The sequence below is a fragment of the Macaca fascicularis genome, chromosome 14, assembly GCF_037993035.2.
Source record: "Macaca fascicularis isolate 582-1 chromosome 14, T2T-MFA8v1.1".
NCBI classification, from domain to species: domain Eukaryota; kingdom Metazoa; phylum Chordata; class Mammalia; order Primates; family Cercopithecidae; genus Macaca; species Macaca fascicularis.
The window spans coordinates 56,102,061-56,126,344 of record NC_088388.1 but is presented as its reverse complement, the minus strand read 5'-3'; the positions used below and the strand labels follow the sequence as shown (position 1 = coordinate 56,126,344).

The following is a 24,284-nucleotide window of genomic DNA, read 5'->3' as shown; positions in this document are numbered from 1 at the left end:
GGGGTGAGGGGGAGGTAGGAATGGTGAGTGATTATTAATGGTCTTGGGTTTCTTTTTGGGATGATGAAAATATTCTAGAATTAACCAGTGATAAAGCCTTATGAATATATTGAAAACCACTGAATTGTATACTTTAAAAGGGTGAATTTTATGGTATGTGAATTATATCTTAATAAAAAATAATTAAATTGTACCAAAATTGATGTGTAAAGTCTCAGCACTTTATAGTATGATGCTTTTTTGTGTTGCTGTTCTGTTTATTGCTCAGGTAGCTTATTGATGTTCTATAGTTTTATTATGTGTAAGTATGTCTAATATGTCAAATATTTGCTGAATATATTTCATATATACTTATAATAAAACTATAGAACACAAGTGTTTGATGATCTGCTGTGTGTATGTGTGTTTAATGATAGACACTATAGAACACAAATATTTGATGATCTGCTGTGTGTATGTGTGTTTAATGATAGACACTGGTTGGGCACAGTGCCTCATGCCTGTAATCCCAGTGCTTTGGGAGGCTGAGGTAGGAGCATCATGTGAACCCAGAAGTTCAAGACCATCCTGGGTAACATAGTGAGATCCTCTCTCTATTAAATAACTTAAAAATTAGCCAGGCTTGGTGGCACATGCCTATAGTCCTAACTACTCGAGAGACTGAGGTGGGAGAATCAGTTGAGCCTAGGAGTTTGAGGTTACGGTGAGCTGTGATGGTGCCACTGCACTGCAGCCTGGGTGACACAGTGAGGCCATATATATATAGTCTCTAGATATAGACAGTAAATAGAATTGTGTCTGTTATTAAAATATTATAGAACATACTGGGAAATTCTTAGAAACCTGAATTTGTTTTTCTTATTTCAGTGCTAGAATTTGTGTGTGCTGGGCTAGTGAATAGAGAAACATGGTTTAATATCTTGAAGTGGTGTACCCTACTACTGCATTTTGTTTTCCTTGGTGTGACATTCTTTAAACTTACTGAATTTTATTTAGTTTTAAAATGTTCTTTGTTTTAGTATTTCAATGTTTTAAAAGTTTTATAACTGGGGGAGGAAATGTAGTAGTATTTTGAAAGTCCAAAATGAGCCACTAAATTTGGAGAGAAACTTATTCACGGAAGGAATGAGGATGTGATGAAACAGTGAGCCCTTGTTTATTATTGCTTAGCCACCTGGAGTGGAATTTTGCCAGTCCTGCAATTCAAGTAAAGCAGCCGAGGTTTCCATGGTTTGAGTTTAAATTGAGCAAAGATTAGTGCCTTGTTTGAAACTTGGTTGAAAAAAGAAATGCTAACAGTGACTGAAGAATGTTAACATAAAACTTAGAGATTATAATCAGTTATGCAGAGAAAATATGAAATAGTTATTAAACAGTCACAAGGTATACTGTCATGTATATGTACTGTCCCATTTGATCCTCATGTTAATTCTGTGAGGCAGAACTGGAATTATCCCCCATTACCTAAGGAGGAAATGGCTTAAGGTGGCCTAGCTAATAAGGGGTAGGTAGATTTTTGAACCTAAGCTATTTAACTTCACCACCAATGTTTCTTTAACTGTACTATTGAAGGATTAATTACTCCCTTTAGGAATTAAGTTTTTTTTGAGTGTCTAATATTTGGATACATAGGGGAAATCTTGGTCGAAGGCAGGAAGGGGTAAAGTTGTTTAAAAGCCATTTTGATTACCTCAAAGTAGCTCAGCTTTCATGCAGTTTTCTTCTGTTCTGTCTCAAGTTGTTTTAAGGTGATTCTCTTGTCTTAGTGTGTGGTGTTCCTTAGTATTCATTTTGGTCAGTTTTTTCGTTTTTTTTTTTTTTTTTTTTCCCAGGTTGTTTTAGGGGCTTTCTGCCTTTGCCTGGGAGAATTATTCTGAGGAGGTTGGTACCAAGAGTTAAATTATATTGAAACTTCCCAAAAAGTAATTTTTTATGGTTGGTTTTTGTATTTACTTTGTTCTTTTACATCGATAGAATTAATTTGCAGCTTTCCTGAGACCTCAAATGATAACCTGTCTGTTATTCCTTTACCAAGTATTTTATCCTTCCAAATGTTAACTTTTGTTTTTAGACGAAGTCTCACTCTTGTTCCCCAGGCTGGAGTGCGATGGCGTGATCTTGGCTCGCTGCAACCTCTGCCTCCTGAGTTCAAGCGATTTTCCTGCCTTAGCCTCCTGAGTAGCTGGGATTACGGGCACATGCCACCACCACGTCCGGCTTATTTTTGTATTTTTAGTAGAGACGGGGTTTCACCATGTTGGCCAGGCTGGTCTCGAACTCCTGACCTCAGGTGATCCGCCCGCCTCAGCCTCCCAAAGTGCTGGGATTATAGGCATGAGCCACCACGCCTGGCCCCAAATGTTAAATTTTTGAATTCCTTCTTGGCTGGGCGTCGTAGGTTATGCCCATAATCTCAGCACTTTGGGAAGCTGAGGCAGGAGGATCACCTGAGCCCAGGAGTTCTAGAGCAGCCTGGACAACAAAGTAAGACCTTGTCTATAAAAACAAACAAACAAACAAAAAAATCATTTTTTAGTAAAGGAATGTTCTTTAAACATCTAGAAAGAAACTTGTGGGTTTTGTTTTTTTTTTCTTTTTTTTTTTTTGTTTTTTTTTAGACAGAGAGACACTATTGCTGAATTATCTGACAGTGAATAATTGAAGAAAGTGGTATATTACTACCTTCTAGTTAGTAACAATAAAGTATGTAAAAAACTAGTTTTCCTTCAGCATATTTTTAAGGCAGTCTAATTCTTCCATGAGATTTAATGGCTGATTAGGCTTGCTAGTCCAAATCTTATCAGTTATTTTCTCTGATTCTCATATTAAGGCTTGGTTTGGGCTGTATGATTAAAATCATTAATACATTGGCAGTATGCCAAGCTCCAGTTGGGGAATCTGGTGCTTTCCAACAGAAGCCTTTTTGTTTTTGTTTTTTTGGAAACATACACAAAAGAAAAACAGAGACATTTCAGTTCAGTATGTCTATCCTCTAGAGCCTAGCTGCCTCTGCATTGTGTTTCTCTAGTCTAACATTTATGCTTTTCCCGTTGGTGTACTTTCTCATTGTTCATATGTCACTTATAATTCTTGTATAAAGTGTTGTTTCAAGTTTCTGCTGTTAATTAAATGACTATCCTGTCAGCGCTGAAAGCACTTCAGATGTGTGCCTAACAACGTCATTTAATCGGAAGTGGTACTGTTCTTTAAACACTCAAACCTGTGCTTTCGTGTGGTTCTTTTTTATTGCCCTTTAGCCTGTGTTATGTTTTCGTTCATTGTTGTTTGAAAGTTACATAGTTACATAGTGTGCATTTTCTTTGTTTTGTTTTGTTTTTTTGTTTTCTGAGATAAGGTCTTGCTCTGTTGCCCAGGCTGGAGTGCAGCGACATGATTGTGGCTCACTGCAACCTTGCCCTGCTGGTCTCGAGAGATCCTCCCACCTTAGCCTCCCAAGTAGCTTGGGGAATAGCTGGAATTACAGGTGTGCACCACCATGCCTGGCTAATTTTTAACTTTTTTTTTTTTGTAGAGATCTCACTATGTTGTCCAGGCTGGTCTTGAACTCCTGGGCTCAAGTGATCCTCTTGCCTTGTCCTCCCGGAGTGCTGGGATTATGGGTATGAGCCACTGCACCTGACTGAAAGTTACATAGTTTTAATTTGGTGCAATGACCAAGTTGGACTCTACATTTTCATTACATTTGTGAAACTATAGAGGACTATAAACTTTTGAGGAAATAAAGGGGTTTCATGCTAAGAAACGTGAATGACTTTATACTGATGAACACTTTGGCCAACAATATGAGTCACGTGCTGTAAAGATATATTGTTTTTTAAAATAGCAGTTTTATTGAGATATAAATCACATACCATACAATTAGTCTATTTAACATGTACCAGTTAGTGGTTTTTTTTGTTCATTCACTATAATCATTACCACAATTGATTTTAGAATATTTTCATCTCACTGCTGCCCCCAAAATCTCATACCCACTTAGCAATCACCCCCTCTCCCCTATAGCTCTATGCAAGTGCAAATCTACTTTCTATCTGTATGTATTTGCCTATTCTGGACATACAATATTAGTAGAATCATACAATAGGCAGCCTTTTGTATCTGGCTTCTTTCACTTAGCGTAATGTTTTCAAGGTTCATCCACGTTGTATCCTGTAACAGTACTTCATTCCTTTTTATGGCTGAATAACATTCCGTTATGGATATACCATGCTTTGTTTACATATTCAGTTCATCAGTTGTTAGACATGTGGGTTGTTCACTTTAGTGCAACCATGTTGGCCTTTTCTCTGTACCTCAGGTTACCAAGACCCTTCCTGCCTCAGAACCTTCAGACATGCTGCTTCCTGTGTTGTAAGGCCAACTCCGCCCATCAAATGCAGAGAATTTTTGTTCATCCTTTAGCTCTGAACTTGATTGTCACTTCCTCAGGGAGGTTTCTCCTGGTAGCACCCACCCTTCCCAGAGCTAACCAGCTCTCCTGTAATGTGTTTCCCACAGCAGCCTGTGCTTTTCCTCTATAGCACTTACTAGTGGTTGGGTTGTTGTGTGTGCTGTATTGTTTGGTATCTGATTCCCTCTCCAGAGTATAAGTTCTGTGACAGCAAGAACTGGTTCACTGTTATCCAACTCTTAGCAGAGTAACTGATACCTCGTAAACACACACAATGATTTGAATGAATGAATGAGCAAATTAATACTGCAAACCAGGCAGAGGGGATACAAAGCTAAATAAGATATGGCCTTTGATTTCAAAGAATTTATGATTTCATGTGAGTTGTAATAAAATATAGAACTGGGACTCAGGAAAGAGTTTGAGGTTAGAAATGTATATGTAGTTATATGAGAAGAGCCTACCATTTTACTTTCTCCATTTTCTTGGCTCTTGGACTTTTGCTCTGGTTTAAATGGTCTTATGAAAGTATAAAAACATTGAGATAGAATTCACATAACATAAAACTTACCATTTTAAAGTGTACAGTAAAATGGTTGTGAGTGTATTTATTATGTTGTGTGGCCATCATCCCTATCCAAATTCTGGATTTCTGTTAATTTCCCAGTATGGTCTATAATATTTTAATAACAGGCATAATTCTGTTTACTGATATATAGAGAGACCATATATATATTTATGGCCTTACTGTGTGTATATATGGCCTCACTGTGCAAACACACTGGTCAATTTATCCAGCATCCAATGCTTTGGAGCTGCTACCTGCTTCATATGCTTCTTGGGACCACGAGCCATGGCTGCATTAGGCAAGGAAAGAGAACGTCCATCTTCTCTCTCTCTCTTTTTTTTTTTTGAGACAGTCTTTCTGTGTTGCCCAGGCTGGAGTGCAGTGGTATGATCTCAGCTCACTGCAACCTCCACTTCCCGGGTTCAAGTGATTCTCGTGCCTCAGCCTCCCGAGTAGCTGAGATTACAGGTGCGAGCTACCACGCCTGGGTAATTTGTATTTTTAGTAGAGACGGGGTTTCACCATGTTGGCCAGGCTGGTCTCGAACTCCTGGCCTCAAGTCATCTGCCTGCCTTGGCCTCCCAAAGTGCTGAGATTACAGGCATGAACCACTGTGCCCTGCTGAATTAGATGCTAGAGTTCCCTGTATTCCCCTTTATTAGAGCATTTGCACATAACTGTTAGTCTGTCTTCCTCCCTGCACTAGAAGCTCCTTAGAGAGTACATATGTCTTATTTTATGTGGGACTCCTCCCATACCAGATGCTGACTGACCTATAGTAGACAGGTAACACATATTTGCATATCCATAGATACACAGTAAAAGACAGGATCTAGAATAAGAGTTTCGAGCTGCAGTTCAGCTCAAAGACATATTGATGCAGACATTGCTACACCTTATACAAACAGCAAAGATGATCTGTTCTTTCCCCTTTGTACACAAATGGTTGATCTGTATACACTTGGTGATCTGTATATACTGGTGATCTGTGTACACTTGGTGATCTGTATACATTGATCAGCACTTGTTTTTTTTCCCCCATTTTGTCTTTTTATTTATTTTATAATATGATATATACAAAAGAATATTTGTAGGATATATGAAAATTATAAAGCATAATAAAGTGAACATCTGTGAACCTACCACTCATTTTGGGAAACACATCACTAATGTTGTTGCCTCAACCTCTTTGCTCTTCTCTTTTTTCATTTCCCTGCCTCCTCCCAAGAGGAAGCCACCATCCTGAATTTTATGTGCATTTTCCTCTCACATTAGAAAAAAGTTTTGTCATATATGTATATCTTAATGTATGATTAATTTTTACTCTGGAGACATAAAAATAGGATCATGTTCTATATAGTATTTTGTGACTTGCGTTTTTCACTGGACATTGTATAATTCTTTGTGTTGTGTACCTTCATGTCATATCTTGGTGATTATTTCACATTAACACATAAAGAACTCGTTTTTTTGTTGTTACAGCTGTGTATATGGTCAGTACATCATATAATTTAATAATAAATACTTTGCAGCATTTTTCTTCCTTTTTTTTTCTTTATTTTTACCTATCTCCTACAGGAAGGAAGCGTTTTTCTTCTTTAGCAAGATTCTTTCACATATATTTCTTTATTCTTGTTCTTAGAACCTTGAAAACCATTTGGTATAATTTATGATATATGAAATTCTGGAAACCCAAGATTGAATTTCCTTATTTTGTTTGACATTATACCTTGTGTGAAAACACTTGAATACTAATGCTTTATGCACTATTTTCTATGAAAACTATGGATTTTGTACTTAAAAAAACTGGTAAAAATATATAATGTAAATTTATCCTCTTAACAGTTTTAAGGGTATAGTACAGTATTTTTAATTGTATGCACATTGTTGTACAACAGATCTTTACAACAGAAAGTACAACAACTTTACAAAAAAAAGTACAACAACAACTTTTTTTATCTTGCATAACTGAAACTCTATACCTTTTGAACAACACATTTTTTTCCTTTCCCCCCTGTTCCTGGCAATCACCATTCTACTATCTTTTTAAAGTGTGTTTGATTACTTTATTATAAGTAGAATCATGCTGTATTTGTCTTTTTTTGATTGGCTTATTTCACTTAACATGGTGTCCTCAGGGTTCTTCCCTATTGTAATGTATGACAGGATTTCCTTCTTTTTTTAAGGCTGAATAATACTCCATTTTATATATATAACACATTTTCTTTTTTTTTTTTTTTTTTTTTTGAGGCAGAGTCTTGCCCTGTTTTCCAGGCTGGAGTGTAGTGGTGCAGTCTTGGCTCACTGTAGCCTCTGCCTCTGGGGTTCAAGTGACTCAGCCTCTCGAGTAGCTGGGATTACAGGTGCCTGCCACCATGCCCGGCTAATTTTTGTATTTTTTGTAGAGACGAGGTTTCACCATGTTGGCCAGGCTGGTCTCGAACTCCTGACTTCAAGTGATCCACCCGTCTTGGCCTCCCAAAGTGTTGGGATTACAGGCGTGAGCCACTGGGCCTGGCCCTCATTTTCTTAAAAAAAATTTTTTTTTTTTTTTTTTACTTTTTAAAACTTTTAATAGTTTTGGGGGAACAGGTGGTTTTCTTGTTATATAGATAAGCTATTTAGTGGTAACTTCTGAGATTTTGGTGCACCTCTCTCCCAAGAAGTGTACACTGCACCCAGTGTATATCACATTTTCTTTATCCATTCATCCTTGGATGGATATTTAGTTTGCTTCCACATCTTGGCTATTGTGAATTATGCTGTTGTGGGTATAGGTGTGCAAATGTCTCATTAAGGTCCTGTTTTCAGTTCTTTTGGATACATACCCAGAAGTGGGGTTGCTAGATCATATGGTCATTCTATTTTTAACTTTTTGAGGAACTTCCACACTGTTTTCCATAGCAGCTGCACCATGTTACAATCCCACCAACAGTGTGCAAGTGTTCAGATTTCTCCACATCCTAATAACACTTGTTATTTTCTGTTTTTTTGATAGTGACCATTCTAACAGGTGTGAGGTGATACCACATTGTGTTTTGATTTGCATTTCCCCGATCATAAGTGATGTTGAGCATCTTCGCATATGCTTGTTGGTCGTTTGTATATCTTTGGAGACGTGTTGAATAATTTCTTTGTCCATTTTAAAATTCGCTTATTTGTTTTTCTGTTATTGAATTGTAGGAGTTCTTTATGTATTTTGTTCTAAAATCCTTGAACTGTTTTCCTACAGGCTATTTCTTAAAATTATGAAGCCCTTTGTGATTTGGTCTTATGTTTGCTTTTCCAGCTGTATATCTAGCCACTTCCCCTCAGGAACCCTATGATTCACCACATAATCCACATAGAATCACTTCTTGTTCTCAGAGCAAGGCTATCAGCTTTTGTGCACATGTCATTTCCCCTGTGTGACATATCTTCCACTTAGTGTTTTGTGGGGTGTGGATAGATAAGAGTTGGTGGTAGTGGCCTTGGAAATGTTCTGCGTAGATGGCGTTCATCCCATAGATGACCTCCACCTACTGAGTTCTACAAGCAATTTGGGATGGTGGGAAGAGCTGGCATTTGAGACAGAGTTGCGCTTTGTCACCCAGGCTAGAGTGTGGATTTGTACAGTGGCATGATGACAGCTCACTACAGCCGTGAATTTCTGGGCTCAAACGATACTCCCACCTCAGCCTCCTGACAAGCTAGGACTATAGGCACAAACCACCATACCCTACTAATTAAAAAATGTTTTTCTTCAGAGACAGAAGTCTCACTATGTTGCCCAGGCTGGATTTTTTTTTCTTCCTCAGACAGAGTCTCACTCTGTCGCCCAGGCTGGAGTGCAGCAGCACAGTCTTGCCTTTATTGCAGCCTCCGCCTCCCAGGCTCAAGTGATCCTCCTGCCTCAGTCTCCTGAGTAGCTGGGGCTACAGGCACGTGCCAACATGCTCAGCTAATTAAAAAAAAAATTTTTTTTGTAGAAAAAGGATGTCACTATATTGCCCATATTGGTCTCGAGCTCCCGATCTCAAGCAGTCCTCCCACCTCAGCCTCACAAAGCATTGGAATTATAGCCGTGAGCCACCACACCCTGCTGAGCTTGAGTTTAAACTTTGGTTTTGATATTTACTAGCCATGTGAAGTTTGTAAATGTACAGTTGACCCTTGAACTCACACAGTTGAAAATCCAAGTATAACTTTTTTTTGAGACAGAGTCTCTCACTTTGTCACCTAGGCTGGAGTGTAGTGATGCGATCTCCCCCCACCCTCAGCCTCCTGGCTGATTTTTTGAATTTTTGATAGAGACGGGCTTTCACCATGTTGCTCAGGCTGATCTCAAACTCCTGAACTCAAGCGATCCACCCGCCTTGGCCTCCCAAAGTGCTGGAATTACAGGCATGAGCCACTGTGCCTGGCCTCGAAGGATAGCTTTTGACTCCCCCAGAACTTATCTTCTTATAGCCTACTGTTGACTGGAAGGCTTACCAATAACATAAACAGTTGATTAGTACATATTTTAATGTAAAATGTATTATGTACAGTTATTCTTATGATAAAGTAGGCTAAAGAAAAAATGTTATTAAGAAGTTCATAAGGAAGAGCAAATATATCTACTATTCATTCAGTGGAAGTAGATCATCATAAAGGTCTTTATCCTCATTGTCTTCTTATTGAGTAGGCTGAGGAAGAGGCAGAAGTTGTTGGTCTTGCTGTCTCAGTGGTGGCAAAGGCAGAAGAAAATCCAATCCACATTTAAGTGGACCCTTGAAGTTCAAACCTATGTTGTTCAAGGATGCTCAGTGTTTTGGAACCTTTATTTTCTGATCTGTAAAATAGGGGCAGTAATTAACCTTATAGGACTAATACAAAATTTAAGTTAGAAATTTTTTTTCTAACTCTAGAGATTAGAAATCACATATAAAATGCCTAGCATATAGTAAGTCTTCAAGGTGATAGTGATAAGCCAAAAAAGAAAAGCAGCAGCAATTGCTGCTTCTGCTGCTGCTGCTGCTTTCCCTCGATGGGATCAATTGTTTTTGATGGGGCCATGGGAAATGGTGTTAGACTGAGGCAAAGTGCTAAAGGCAGAACACAAAGGAGCTCTTTCTACTCCTGGAGGACTAGTTTGCCAACTACAAAATAAAATTAGAGATCAGGTGAAACTTCTGCCTGCAGACAGTTGGTGACTTCTTTCATAGAGTAAACAAAATGCTTTGTTCATATCTTTCTAAAAAGAAATGCTTTGGTGATATTATTCTGCTGCCCATGCCTGCCTCCTCTAGTATATCTTCTATGCTATTCCAGGATATGGCTTTTTTTTTTTTATTTTCAAAAAAAAAAATTTTTTTTTTTTTTTGAGAAAGTGTCTTGCCCTGTCTCCAAGGCTGGAGTGCAGTGGCATGATCATGGCTCACTGCAGTCTTGACCTCCTGGGTACAAGCAATCCTCCTGCCTCAGCTTCCTGAGTAGCTGGGACCACAGGCATGCACTGTCGTGCTCAGCTAATTTTAAAAATTATTATTTGTAGATACGGGGTCTCTCTATGTTGCCCAGGCTGGTCTCAAACTCCTGGGCTCAAGCAGTCTTTATGCTTTGGCCTCCCAAAGTGCTGAGATTACATAGGCATGAGCCACTGTGCCTGGCCTATTTTTTATTTTTATTTTTTTAACATTGTTTATATTAATTTAAAAAATAAATAGAGATGAGGTCTTGCTATATTGCCCAGGCTGGTCTCAAACTTCTAGCCTTAAGCAATTCTCTTGCATCAGCCTCCCCTAGTGCTGGGACTACAGGAGTGAGGCACTGCACTGGTACAGAATGTGGCTTTTAAAATGAAGAGTGTATTTGTTACTACCTTCAATTTTTTCAGTCCAGATAAAGGCCTAACTCCTTAACATGAATGATAAATCTCTTAATGATCTGGTCTTCACCTACCTCACTGGCTCGTCTTTCACTGTGTCCCATGTAGTGGAAATTTACCTTTTTGTGTGTGTGTGTGTGTGTGTGTGTGTGTGTGTGTGTCTGTCTGTCTGTCTGTTTAGCATCTGAACTTTTTTCTTACATTTGGGAAATTCTACAGAGTTGTGGTGGGGAACAGGACCTGTCTCACACCTCAACATCTGGAAAGTTCAGGTACTGATTTTTTCCCTGCTCCTTGGCAGCTAGAGCACAGGAATGTGACCCAGGCTCAGCCAATAGAACTTCGAATCTGCAGTGAGTGACACAGAAGATCATGGACGGGGCAGTGGTAGCAGTGGTAATAGTGAGAGTGCTCTCATGTTATACAGGTAGTGGTGTCTCCACCGGACTGTTCCCATGAGTGGTTCAGCTGCAGTTCTGGCTGCCTACTCTACCTTGATACCAGCCTAATTTCAGAGCCTAGATTTTTCTAGCCTTCGCATTAGATCTGTGAGGTTACCCATTGTTTTTCCAATAAATTCCACCCGAGGTGGTTTCTGTTACTTGCACTTATGAAGAGCCTTGATTATACCACCCTCCAGCACCAGGTGCCTCATTAAATACTCACAGTTCTTCCAAACTGACTATGCTTGCCTCCACTTCGGGGCTTTCTCACATTCTCTTCTACCTGGAATACTCTTTATCCCATTCTTGATCTGTTTGACTCTTGATGCTCCTTGAGAACTCAGCTCTGTTGTCCTGGCACTCTTTCTGTGAATCTTTCCCCAGATCTCAAGATTGTGTTAGCTCCTCAGTGCTCCCACAAAATCCTCTGCTTATCTCTATTGCAGTACTTGTCACACTCTGCTGTAATTGTCTTTACATTCCTTGGGAACAGGCCAGTATTATGTTGAGTATTTTTGTACTGTCTTTGGCAAATAATAATTAGGATCTAAATTTTATTTGTCAAATGAGTGAACAATTCTGTTGAATTATACACTGTTAAATTATACACAATTATATTAAAATTTATTTACATATCTGTTTTCCCTAATAAACTGTGAACATTTTAAGAGCACAGACCTAGTTCTTCATCTTTGTATCCTTAGTTTATAGCATAGTACTTGGCTCGTAGTAGATGCTGAGGGAACACTGGATACGTGAACAAATGAATGAATCGCAGGATTGCTGTTCTAGAATTTCAGTTAAATAATTTTCCACAAAAGAAGGTATCTTCTTCCTCTTTTTTTTTTTTGAGATGGAGTTTCGCTCTTGTTGCCCAGGCTGGAGTGCAATGGCGCTATCTCAGCTCACTGCAACCTCCGCCTCCCAGGTTCAGGCCTGCGCCACCATGCCTGGCTAATTTTTGTATTTTCACTAGAGATGGGGTTTCTCCATGTTTGTCAGGTTGGTCTCAAACTCCTGACCTCAGGTGATCCACCTGCCTTGGCCTCCCAAAGTGCTGGGATTACGGGCATGAGCCACCGTGCCCAGCCTCTTCTTTGACTGTATATGTAAAGATAAGGTACCTGTACTTGGCTCATACTGAGTAATTGACATTCTCAGTTTATTCTATGTGCTAGGATTGGTAGTTTATTTATTAATAGGAAGATAGTGTATACACATGAAACAGTAACTATTTGAGAGGTCAGTGCTAGGATTGGTAGTCTATTTATTAATAGGAAGATAGTGTATACACATGAAACAGTAACTATTTGAGAGGTCAGTATTTTATGTGCCAAGGGAGTGATATGGACAGATGTTGGTTCAGTGTCATGCTAAATGTAACATCTTAATTGAACCACTGAAAGTGTAATATCTAAAGCAAATATGTAGGATATGGCTGTTGGTTAATTGGAGTGATTAAAATGGGAGCCAAAGGAGGCTTTGTCTTTCTATTTTACTTGCCTTATATACTGCTTATATCGGACTGATTTGTTGGAGTTTTTCCTTATTCCTTTTTAGGTCCAAGACAACTTTGACAAGATTGAATTCAATAGGATGTGTTGGACCCTCTGTGTCAAAAAAAACCTCACAAAGAATCCCCTGCTCATTACAGAAGAAGATGCATTTAAAGTATGGGTTATTTTCAACTTTTTATCTGAGGACAAGTATCCACTAATTATTGTGTCAGAAGAGGTAAGGGGTGTGGCTTGGGGAGTTTTTACTTGGTCATTTTAGCATTTAATAGACCTGGCTTGGTATTTTTTCTGTTAATTCAGCATAGATATGGAAGGAGATCCTTGACTAGTGTTTTTGGATCAGAGGCAAAGCAGCTTGAATATAGAAAAGCCTTCCAAATGTAGTAATTTGGGGCATGTAATACCCCTGGAGGTTTGCAGGGAAAGTGGGTCTCTTCCTCTCTAAATGACTATGATGATAAGTGAATCTATCCTCATGTTCAAAGAATATTCTGTACAAGTCACAACATAATTTTAATTCTACTTGCATATTGACAAAATGTAACTACTGAGTGCTGGTACATGGGAAACACATAAGATCCAGAATGTTGTTTTCAGGGCTGTTTTGTGTGAGCAAATACTATTCTTGTTTCAAAGCCCAGGGTGATGACTTTCCATACCTTTCAAAGTAAAATAAACAGAATGCTTGTTTTGTTATTTTCCCTACGCTTCCAAAGGAAAAAACTAATAGGAGTAAGGCTTCTGTGTTATCTTACTGTCCTAAAAAGTGACACATGTTAATACATGGTTATTATAGTAGAAAATTTAGAAAAGATTAATATGCACAATTAAAATCAGCTGTAGTCCCCACACTTAAAAAGAAGTCATCTATAATCCCTTAACCTTGGACAAATGATTTAACCTGCAAGTCTTCATTTTCTCATCTGTGAAATAAAGCTAATTACAGTGTTTACTCTAAGGGTTGTGAAGTTCTGCATTTAAAGGATTTAGCTTAATGACTGGCACTTAATATGTACTCAGTAACTCTTGTGACTACTCTTATTACATACATTTTTGCATACTAGTCTGCTTATTTTCTTTGGATAAACTTCCAGCAGGGGAATTTTGAGTCCTAAGAAATGCACACTTTCAGGGTATTAGATGAACAAGGCAAAGTTGCCCTTCAGAAAGGCCGTACCAAGGCCTTAAAGGGTGGGAAAGATTTTGAACAATAGTGAAGGCAGAGGAGAATTCTGGATGGAAGCATCAGTGGGCAGTGTTTTATGAGTCAGGGAAGCAAAGGGCATGTTCTAAAAGGACTGAGGGAGGTAGCCAGCTTGACTGAGTTGCCAGTCAGGATGCTTACTTAGAAACAGCCACACTGGCTGATTCAAGCCAAAAGGGGAATTTTTTTTTTTTGAGACAGGGTTTCGCTCTTACTGCCCAGGCTGGAGTGCAATGGCGCAATCTTGGCTTACTGCAACCTCCACTTCCTGGGTTCAAATGATTCTCCACCCCTCCAAGTAGCTGTGATTACAGGTGCCTGCCACCACATCTGGCCTTTTTTTTTTTTTTTAAGAGACGGGGTCTTACTCTGTTGCCCTGGCTGGAGTGCAGTGGTGCAATCATGACTCACTCCTTTCTCAACCTCTTGGGCTCACGGGATCCTCCTGTCTCAGCCTACTGAATAGCCGGGACTATAGGCATACATCACCACATTCAGCTAATTAAAAAAAAATTTTTTTGTAGTGATGGGGTCTTGCCATGTTGCCCAGCCTGGTATCAAACTCCTGGCCTCAAGTGATCCCTTTACCTCAGCCTCCCAAAGTGCTGGGATTACAGGCATGAGCTACTGTGCAGGGCCTAAAAGGGAATTTTTAAAAGGGATACTGGATAGCTTACAGAATCATCATGATGGCTTAAACAACAGGTGTGGAGGCTATGCCATTTGGTCTGTTCTATTTACTGTACTGGCCACTTCAGTGAGGAACCACAAGGAAAATGCTGCTGCCACCAGAGGATGGGTGTTGCACTTATACCACGGAATACATCTGGTCCTGGACGCTGATTGCTGCCTGTGTTAGTCCATTTTCATGCTGCTGATAAAGACATACCCAAGACTGGGCAATTTATATAAGAAAGAGGTTTAATGAACACACAGTTCCACGTGGCTGGGGAGGGTTCACAATCATGGCAGAAGGTGAAAGCATGTCCCACGTGGTGGCAGACGAGAGAAGAGAGCTTGTGCAGGGAAACTCTCCTTTATAAAACCATCAGATCTCATGAGACTTATTCGCTATTACGAGAACAGCACAGGAAAGACTTGCCCCCATGATTCAATTACCTCCCACCAGGTCCCTCTCACAACACCTGGGAATTCAAGGTGAGATTTGGGTAGGGACACAGCCAAACCATATCACTGCCCCAGAACTCAAATCTTCTTGCAACTGTTCTTCCTACGAGGGAGAGTTCTCCATAGTGCCCACTTCCCAATTACCATCAGGGTATGATGTATCTAATTGGCATGGCCTAGGTCAGGCACCTTGCACTAGCTGCAAAGGAGTCTTGGAAAGGATACATTTGCATTTTCAGCTTCTACATTGGCAGGTAGGGATTTCCCCAGACATAAGAAAAGGGTTAAATGCTGGGCAGTCAAAAAAGAATGATACATGTCCTTTCTCACTGGAACATGATGACTGTGAAGAAGACAGGTGGTAGACGAAGCTGGAGAGTTTTGACTTTATCCTGTAGGCAGTGTGAAAAGATGAGCCGCTGATGATTTTTGAGGAAGAGAGTGATAGGTGAATAGACGAAATATGGAGACATGGGCGGTGAGAAGAAGCTAAGTGGCATTGAGGACTAAAATACAGTGAGAGGCCGGGCGTGGTGGCTCAAGCCTGTAATCCCAGCACTTTGGGAGGCCGAGATGGGCAGATCACAAGGTCAGGAGATCAAGACCATCCTGGCTAACCTGGTGAAACCCCGTCTCTACTAAAAAAATACAAAAAAAACTAGCCGGGCGAGGTGGCGGGCGCCTGTAGTCCCAGCTACTCGGGAGGCTGAGGCAGGAGAATGGCGTAAACTCAGGAGGCGGAGCTTGCAGTGAGCTGAGATCCGCCCACTGCACTCCACCCTGGGCGACAGAGCGAGACTCCATCTCAAAAAATATATATATATATAGTGAGAATGGAAAAGAAGGCCAGACGGGAAGAACCTAGAGGTCACAGGACCAAGCATATAGTGCCTGGCTGTGGGGAAGTAGAGACAAGTTTCAGGCCTGGGCAACTGGGGAGTAATGTAGTATATTTGTTTAAAGCATGGTCTCTGAAATCAGACTGACTGGTTTGAAACCCAACTCTACCACTTATTAGCTGTGTGACAAATTACTCATGTTCTCTCTGTTTGGAGTTCCCCATCTGTAAAATGGGGATAACTACTTTCTTCATTGGACTCTGTGAGGATTGAAAAAATTGATGTATGTGAAACATTAAATAAAGTGCCTGGACCTATGGTAGCTGCTCACTAAAAGGGGTGTGTGTGAATGAATGGTAGGACGATGAACAAATTTGGGACATATTGCATGATGGTGAGTTTGGTACATTTGGGATTTTAGGTGGAACACTCGTGTGGAGCTGTGCACTAGAAGTGTTTATCTAGAACTTGTGAGAGGCCAGGGCTGGAGACAGAGATGGGAAAACCAAAGGAGTAGGTTAGATCAGGGAGGAAGACTGTAGTTGGAGACGTGAGTGCCAAGGATGGAACCTTGGGACCATTTCTGTAGCAGAAAGAGGAAGTAGTTTGGCAAAGGAAGCTGAATTGAACAGGCTGTGAGGTAGGAGAACTGGGAGAGTGGTGAGTCATAGATGTCTAAGAAACACAAAGTTTTAAGAAGCACAAAAGTAGTTACTGGCATTAGATGCTATGCAAAAATTAGACAATGGTAAGTGAGAAGTTGCCCTTGGATTTAACAATTAGGTGCTCATTGGTTTCACTGTAGTGGTGGGAACAGTTTCTTAGTGCTTAATAACAATAATGATGTAATCGTATATGTATGTTAAAAAGGAAATGAAAAATAAAACATGCTATGAAATTTTTGTCCAAGGAAATTGTCTAGCTTAATACAGAGGTGTATAGAGGGAATGTCTGTAGAAAAGATATACCAGTGGTGATTTTAAAACCTAGCTGCTGCTTGAAAGAACTGTGCAAATAAAATTCACAGTATTTTAGACTAGGTACATTGGCTGAAGCCTATAATCCCAGCACTTTGGGAGGCTGAGGCGAGCAGACTGCTTGAGCTCATGAGTTCAAGACTAGCCTGGGCAACATGGTAAAACTGGTAAAACCCCATGTCTACAAAAAAATACAAAAATTAGCTGGGCATGGTGGTGTGCACCTGTTGTCCCAGCCACTTGGGAGGCTTAGGTGGGAGGATGGCTTGAGTCTGAAAGGGTGGTTTGAGCCTGGGAGGTGGAGCTTGCAGTGAGCAGACATCATGCCACTGCACTGTAGCCTGGGAGATAGAGCCAGACCTTGTCTCAAAAAGAAAAAAATTTATAGTATTTTAAAACATTTTGTAGTTATACTGTGTTCCACAATTAATTGTGTTTTCTTCAAAAAACTGAATGTGGGGTGGGTCTTTTACCTTTGATGTTTTGTTTTTTTTCCATCACTAAAATATTTGGTGGACTTGAAAGTGACCTTGTCCTGATTTCAGAATTAGAAATTAATGAGTATTTTTATTGCCTTAGGTGGCACTTGCTTAATGTGGATGACATGTCAATGGCTTTAAATCACCATTGAGCCACAGGCTGTGAAGGGAGCCAGTCAGCATCAGTTTTCTGACTACTCTGCCTAAGAACTTGAAAGATTTGTGCTGCAGGTGTCCCGAAGAATTGGGACCCACATGGACCTTGATGTGTGTTTCTGTAGGCCAGAGCCCAGCCAAGGCTCCTGGCATGTTTATCTTCGCCTTTGCAGGCTAACAGAAATGTCTTGATTCTCTTTCAAATCAAGTTAATTTCATTTGAGAAATGAACAGACTTTCTTTGATTTGTTAGAATAGCCAGGCAGCATACCTTGTCGTGTTACTGTTTGGACTCACTCTGTGCTTTGACAGCTTTTACTCTCTCAGCATTTCTTCTTGTTAGAAGTAGAATTTGAGTTAGTTTTACAGATTTTCCTCTGGGGCCAGGAGTGCTTGTGTGGGGAAAGAAGGGATCATTGGAGTAGATTTATGTGAGATTGCTTTGTCTAGCTGCTGAACTACCCTCCTGAGGTTAAACACATGGATTTGTATTTATGGAGCTCTTAGCCTATCACCTGGCCTTTGACCAAGCACTGCAAACTCACGGTCATGCTATATTATGAAAAATACATTCTCTGTTAGCTTTTGCTTCCTTTCTGAATAATAACACTTCAAAAACTATATTTGGACTGATTGTAGACTTACAGATTTTAATAAAATTTAATGTGAAAACAGATATATTTAAAAAATAAATTCTGTAGTATAATGTCTTAATTTTTCATGAACATATAGCTGGGTTTAACTTGTTATCTTATCAATAGTTTTTAGGCTTATAAATTTAAAGTAATATTTGTTTCCAATAATCCACTTACCGTAATGATCATTTGCATTTTGTTTAAGTCTAGAGTGTTTTTTAAGGAAGATTTTTTTTTTTTAAGCCTTAATTAATACAATGTAGGATATAACCAGCCTGGCTCAGTGGCTCATGCCTGCAATCTTTGAGAGGCTGAGGCGGGAGGATTGCTTGAGCTTGGAAGTTTGAGACCGGCCTGGGCAACATGGTGAAACCTCGTCTCTACAAAAAATACAAAAATTATCTCGGCACAGTGGCACATGCCTGAAGTCTTAGCTACTTGGGAGGCTAAGGTAGGAGGATCACCCAGGAGGCGGACATTGTAGTAGCTGTGATCGTGCCACTGCACTCCTGCACTCCAACACTCCAGCACTCCAGCATGGGGGACAGAGCGAGACACTGAATCCAAAAAAAAAAAGATACAATTGTCAGCTGGGTGCAGTGGTGCACACATGTAATCCCAGAACTTTGGGAGGCCGAGGCAGGCTGATCACTTGAGCTCAGGAATTCGAGACCAGCCTGGGCAACATGGTGAAACCCCGTCTCTGCAAAAAATATAAAAAACTAGCCAGGCAGGGGTGCTGAAGTGGGAAGATCGCTTTCGCCTGGGAGGTCAAGGCTGCAGTGAGCCAAGATCACACCACTGCCTCCAGCCTGGGTGACAGAATGAGACCCTGTCTCAAAAAAAAAAAAAAAAAAAAGATAGAACCATGGCAGTTAGCCAGGTGTGGTGGCTCATGCCTGTAATCCCAGCTATTTGGGAGGTTGAGGCAGGAGAATTGCTTGAACCCAGGAGGTGGAGGTTGCAGTGAGCCGAGATAGTGCCACTGGGCAACAGAGCGAGACTCTATCTCAAAAAAAAAAAAAAGAGTTAATGTTTGCTTTTGATTCAGTTTCCTGTTACTCAGAAAGTAGTGTCAAGTCTGTTAAATAAATATTTAAGTGACTTACATAGTGAAGTTAAGATGTTTCTGTCACACAGATGTAAGAAATAGTGTGTCCCCATTTGAGTTGGTTCCATAATTTTTGTAAGAATATATTCCTGGAAATATGTGCCTGCAAAGTATAGTTTTTATTTAGTATTCGTTTCTCACAGAACCAGGAACAAAACAGGATGTGTCTCTTGTGTACTTATTTGGAAGAATTGCCTTGATGCAGTTAAAAATTGAACCTGAAATAGTTTTAAGAGACCCTAAATAAAATAAAACCTATTAAGCCAATAAAATGCCCCTTATTAATGATTATAAAGAATTTTTAATAAAATAAATTTTGGAACTGAAGGCCTCAAAAATCACATGTATCTTGAAAGTTTATTCTTTGTTATTTTTGGTGAAACTTGCTTGGAAGGAGGAAGTCAGCTGCTTCCTGAAACTGAATGAGCTCTTAGAATTGATGCAGGCCACTAGAGACTAAAACGGCAACACGTGATTTATTATTTAGTATAATTGAATAGTGGAGAATGGTAATGTTTGTCTCTCCTTGGCCCCATATAATGAATCAAAAGGCCCTTAAGTTATTTGGTTATGGTAAGTATATGATTGTGTTGAAAGTCAGCAGGAAACGAATCTAGATTAGTTGTCTGGCACAGACACTGGGAATGCTGAGCATATCGAAGCTGGGTGCTAATGACAGTTTCATAAAGCTTGGGAGGGCACCTTCAGAAAGGTTCAGGATGAACCTGGCAAGCTACTTCTAGAGCTGAGTTTGCTGCTAATAGGTGCTTTCTGAATTACAAACATAAAAAGTCATCTGATTTTGAAGAGGAAACTGAAGCTTGGAGTGTGAATGGCTTGGGTTCGGTAAGAGGTAGGTGAGGAAGAGCTAAGACTGATTCTTGACTTCTGCCAGGACATGGTCAGTCGGCTCCACCATCTTGTCTCACCCACGTGTAGTCATCCTGCACACACATGTGGCTATACACATGTGCTTCCTTTGCCTTGCTACTGAAACTTCGACTTGTGCCTGTACTCCTTTTACCCTAAGTTGTAATCTGCCAGCCTGGGCCCTTCTTTTTGCTGCCTTAGGGAGATTGAATTTCTGTACCTGTTAATGCTACTGATTATTTTACCTTGAGCAATTGTTTACCTTAATGTCCTTTTTGACTCTCTTTTTCTTGCTTTTATCTCTTCAATCTCTTCTTATTTATTTATTTATTTTTAAAAGATGAAGTCTAGCTCTGTCTCCCAGGCTGGAGTGCAGTGGCACGATCTTGGCTCACTGCAATCTGTGCCTCCCGAGTTCAAGCGGTTCTCCTACCTCAGCCTCCCGACGAGCTGGGATTACAGGTGTGTGCCACCACACCCAGCTAATTTTTGTATTTTTAGTAGAGATGGGGTTTTGCCATGTTGGCCAGGCTGGTCTGGAACTCCTGGCCTCAGGTGATCTGCCCACCTCAGCCTCCCAAAGTGCTGGGATGACAGGCATGAACCACCACGCCTGGCCTTCAATCTCTTAATCTTTTTATACCTTTCTCTTTTCTGTCCCCTTTTCTCCTTTCCTCTTCCCTTTTCCCTCTTTTTCTGAACATTTTCTTTTTTTCTCTTCCTCTGCCTATCCCTGTTACTTCTCTTTAAAGAGCCAAGGAAAACCTGATAATATCTGATAAGTTTAAAAGTAGATGACATATCTCCAACAAGAGAAAGGAAAGATCTAATTGTGTTTTTCTCCAACAAGTAAATTTTGGTGAACACTTACCATGTGCTGTTTTTAGGGTGTAAGATAAATCTTTGTCCTAAAAGAGCTTGCAACATCTCACCAAATTAAATCAGTAGACATATATATATATATAGGTATGTATGTATGTACTTTTTTAATGAGATAGGGCCTTGCCCTGTTGCCCAAGCTCAAGTGCAGTGTTGTGATCATAGCTCACTGTAACCTCAAATTCCTTGGCTCAAGCAATCTTCCCTTTTTAGCCTCCTGAGTAGCTGAGACTACAGGCGTGTACCACCACACCTGGCTAACTTTTTAATTTTTCTCTAGAGATGAGATCTTGCCATATTGCCTAGGCTGATCTTGAATTCCTGGCCTCAAGTGATCCTCCTGTCTCCGCTTCCCAAAGAGATTACAGGCGTGAGCCACCACACCTGGCTTCTCTTGATATTTTTTGAACTTGGGATATTTTGTGAATGTATATGCCCTTGCAAACATGCATGTCTATTTTTCTGTTAAAATATGTTATTTTACAGAAAACATTATAACTAAATTATTGGAAATGCAAAGAAGAAAAAAAAAATAACTCATGATCCTATAGTAACAAATTAAACCTACTATTTCTGGTTTATTATTATATTTTATTATATTATAATATTTTTAATATATTAATATATTTTTATATATTAAAATATTTTGACAAATATTTGTCAAAATAATTACATAGTCTTTGTGCAGTAGAAATCATAGGTAAATTTAGTTTTGCATTCTTCACTTTCTTTTGTTTCATAAATGCTTTCTTTAAATGTAATTTTGAACGGTTGGATAGTATTTCACTCAGTGTAGAAGGGAAGCAACATTAGTGGAGTACCTGCTATGTGATGGGCATTGTGCAAATTGCTCCATATTTGCCTCATTTCACCCCACAGCATTTCTGTAAGTATTATTATGCCCATTTCATAGAAGAGAAAATTGAGGCTTAGCTTAGCTAATTTCAGATTAGCAAACACTAGTTGAACTCTGAGGTACCACGCTGAGTTTTGGGGATTAAAGATGAGTGGGACGTGGTTCCTCCTACAAGGAATACAGAAAATCATAGAAAAACAAATGAGTGTAAATACGCTAAGTGCAGTGACCTAGAAAAGGAACATGTGACCTGGGTTAGGGTTGGTCAGAGCAGGTTTGCTAAAGCAGCAGTGCTTCTCAAAACTTCAGTGTGCATATGGAAGTACTAGGGGTGTTTGTTAAAATATGGATTCTCATTTTTGGTCCTTTGGTTGGTCTGACAGTCTTCATTTCTAACAAGCTTCCAGGTGGTGCTGATGTCGCTGGCCCGCATACTTCATTTTGAGTAGGAATATTCTAGAGGATGTAGGACTTGAATAAATACCAATTAGCTGGGTCGAGAGGTGGGAAAAGGTATTCTAGACAGAGAAGACAGAGTGGGGAATGACATAAAGCATAAGGAAAGTATGGTAAGAGGGTAAACTACTTATAATCTATGGCAAGTGGTGGCAAACTATAGCTTGCTGGCTAAATCCAGCCCACAGCCTGTATTTGCATGGCACGTGTGCTAAGAATAGTTTTTATATTTCTAAAGGGTTGTAAAAAAACAAAATCAAGGAAAAACACGTGATAGGGAGGCACAAAGCTTAAATATTTACTGGTCAACCCTTTACAGTAAAAGTTTGTGCCCCCTGATCTGTGATATTGGCGGTATTGGTGGAGTGTAAAGTCTGAGGTGGGACATGTTTGAGAAAGCAGGCTGGGGGATGATCACCAAGGGATGCAGAGGAGCTTGACCTCTGTCTTTGAGGTGATCGGGAGCCAGGGCAGGGCTTAAAGAGGGGAGTGTCAGGCTCTGGCTTGTGTTTTAGAAAAATCCCTCTGGCAGAATATATATAAAAGGGGGCGACCTGGAGGTAAGGATACCAACCAGGAGGCCTGACCAAAAGCAGATTGTGTAGGAGTGACAGAGTTCAGAGCTGCCTGGGACAAAGTTTTAAATTTTATTATCACTGCAACCCCTAGGAAGATAAACATTTTATATCATGACCCAGCATGCATACACACTCAAAGCAAAACTTATCACAAAACACTGTTTCTTTATTGTGGATGAACTCACATGTTTTTCATTCCATTTAAAAAAAAAAAAAATGCTGTTGCTACCCACTAAGTTGACTTCATAGTGGGCCGTAACCCACAGTTTTCAAACTTATTAGGGAGCTCATTTGGGGAAATAAAACAGCAGGATTTTGTCATTGGTTTGATGTGGAGGGTGGGGAGCAAGAATCCCGACATGGATGTGTGAATGGTGTTATTTCCTAATGGAAATCAATAATAGAAGGGGGAAGCCATTTGGAAGGTAGAGAAGATTCATTTATTTTTGTACGTATGTTGAGTTTGAGAGCACTATAGGATATTTGGGCTTTCCAGAAGATAAGAGGTATCAATTCTCATTCAGTTTTACTGCCTTATTGTTTTGTTTAACTGCTGTTATTTCTTTCTTTACTATTTTTTTTTTTTTTAAACAAGAGTCTTGCTCAGTTGCCCAGGCTGGAGGGCAGTGGCACGATCTCCGCTCACTGCAACCTCTGCCTTAGGTTCAAGCGTTTCTCATGCGTCAGCCACCTGAGTAGCTGGGATTACAGGTGTGTGCCACATGCCTGGCTAACTTTTTTGTATTTTTAGTAGAGATGGGGTTTCACCATGTTTACCAGGCTGGTCTTGAACTCCATGCTTCAAGCGATCCTCCTGCTTTGGCCTCCCAAAGAGTTGGGATTATAGGCGTGAGCCACCACTCCTGGCCTAACTGCTGTTATTTCAATAGCAGTATTTTATACAAAAAGTATGATGTTTTAGGATTTAGTAAGCTTTTCCTGCTCAGGCTAGGTATTCCACCATTATTTACAACATTGTAGTGTTCCAGTGGGAGGAAGCAGCATGAATTTTGAATAATTGGCTTATGTGGAAAGTTTGTAAATTGATCGATAACTTGTACGTATTACTTTGATATGTTTAATTTAGCACTTATATGTTCAGTAAGACTAATGTTCTGATATATTGAAATATTTAACAGAGTAATTGGATCACATTAATTCGTTTGTATATTCTCATATATGTTCAGTTTGTTTTAGCTCTGCATACAAATATACTGCACTATTAGAGGGTTATCAGTTTTTGATTACTTTACTTATTCTGCACTAATACAGAACAGTGGCATTTATTTATACTCTTCTCCCTATATTTTAGGAGACTCTTTAAAGATA

General features: G+C 39.8%; 1 protein-coding gene across 7 annotated transcripts in view; it reads left to right on the top strand.

The window, feature by feature from the left end:
* The window catches only part of SWAP70 (switching B cell complex subunit SWAP70), an 83,674-nt gene that overhangs the window by 33,077 nt on the left and 26,313 nt on the right, over positions 1-24,284 (top strand). For 4 of the 7 annotated variants that reach the window (XM_005578642.5, XM_005578641.5, XM_074014364.1 and 1 more), the window contains exon 3: positions 12,831-13,004. In XM_005578642.5, the coding sequence (XP_005578699.2) occupies positions 12,831-13,004 (174 nt within the window). The remainder of the gene's footprint in view (positions 1-12,830; positions 13,005-24,284) is intronic. The other 3 variants (XM_074014365.1, XM_065529549.2, XM_074014366.1) reach the window with 1 other exon arrangement.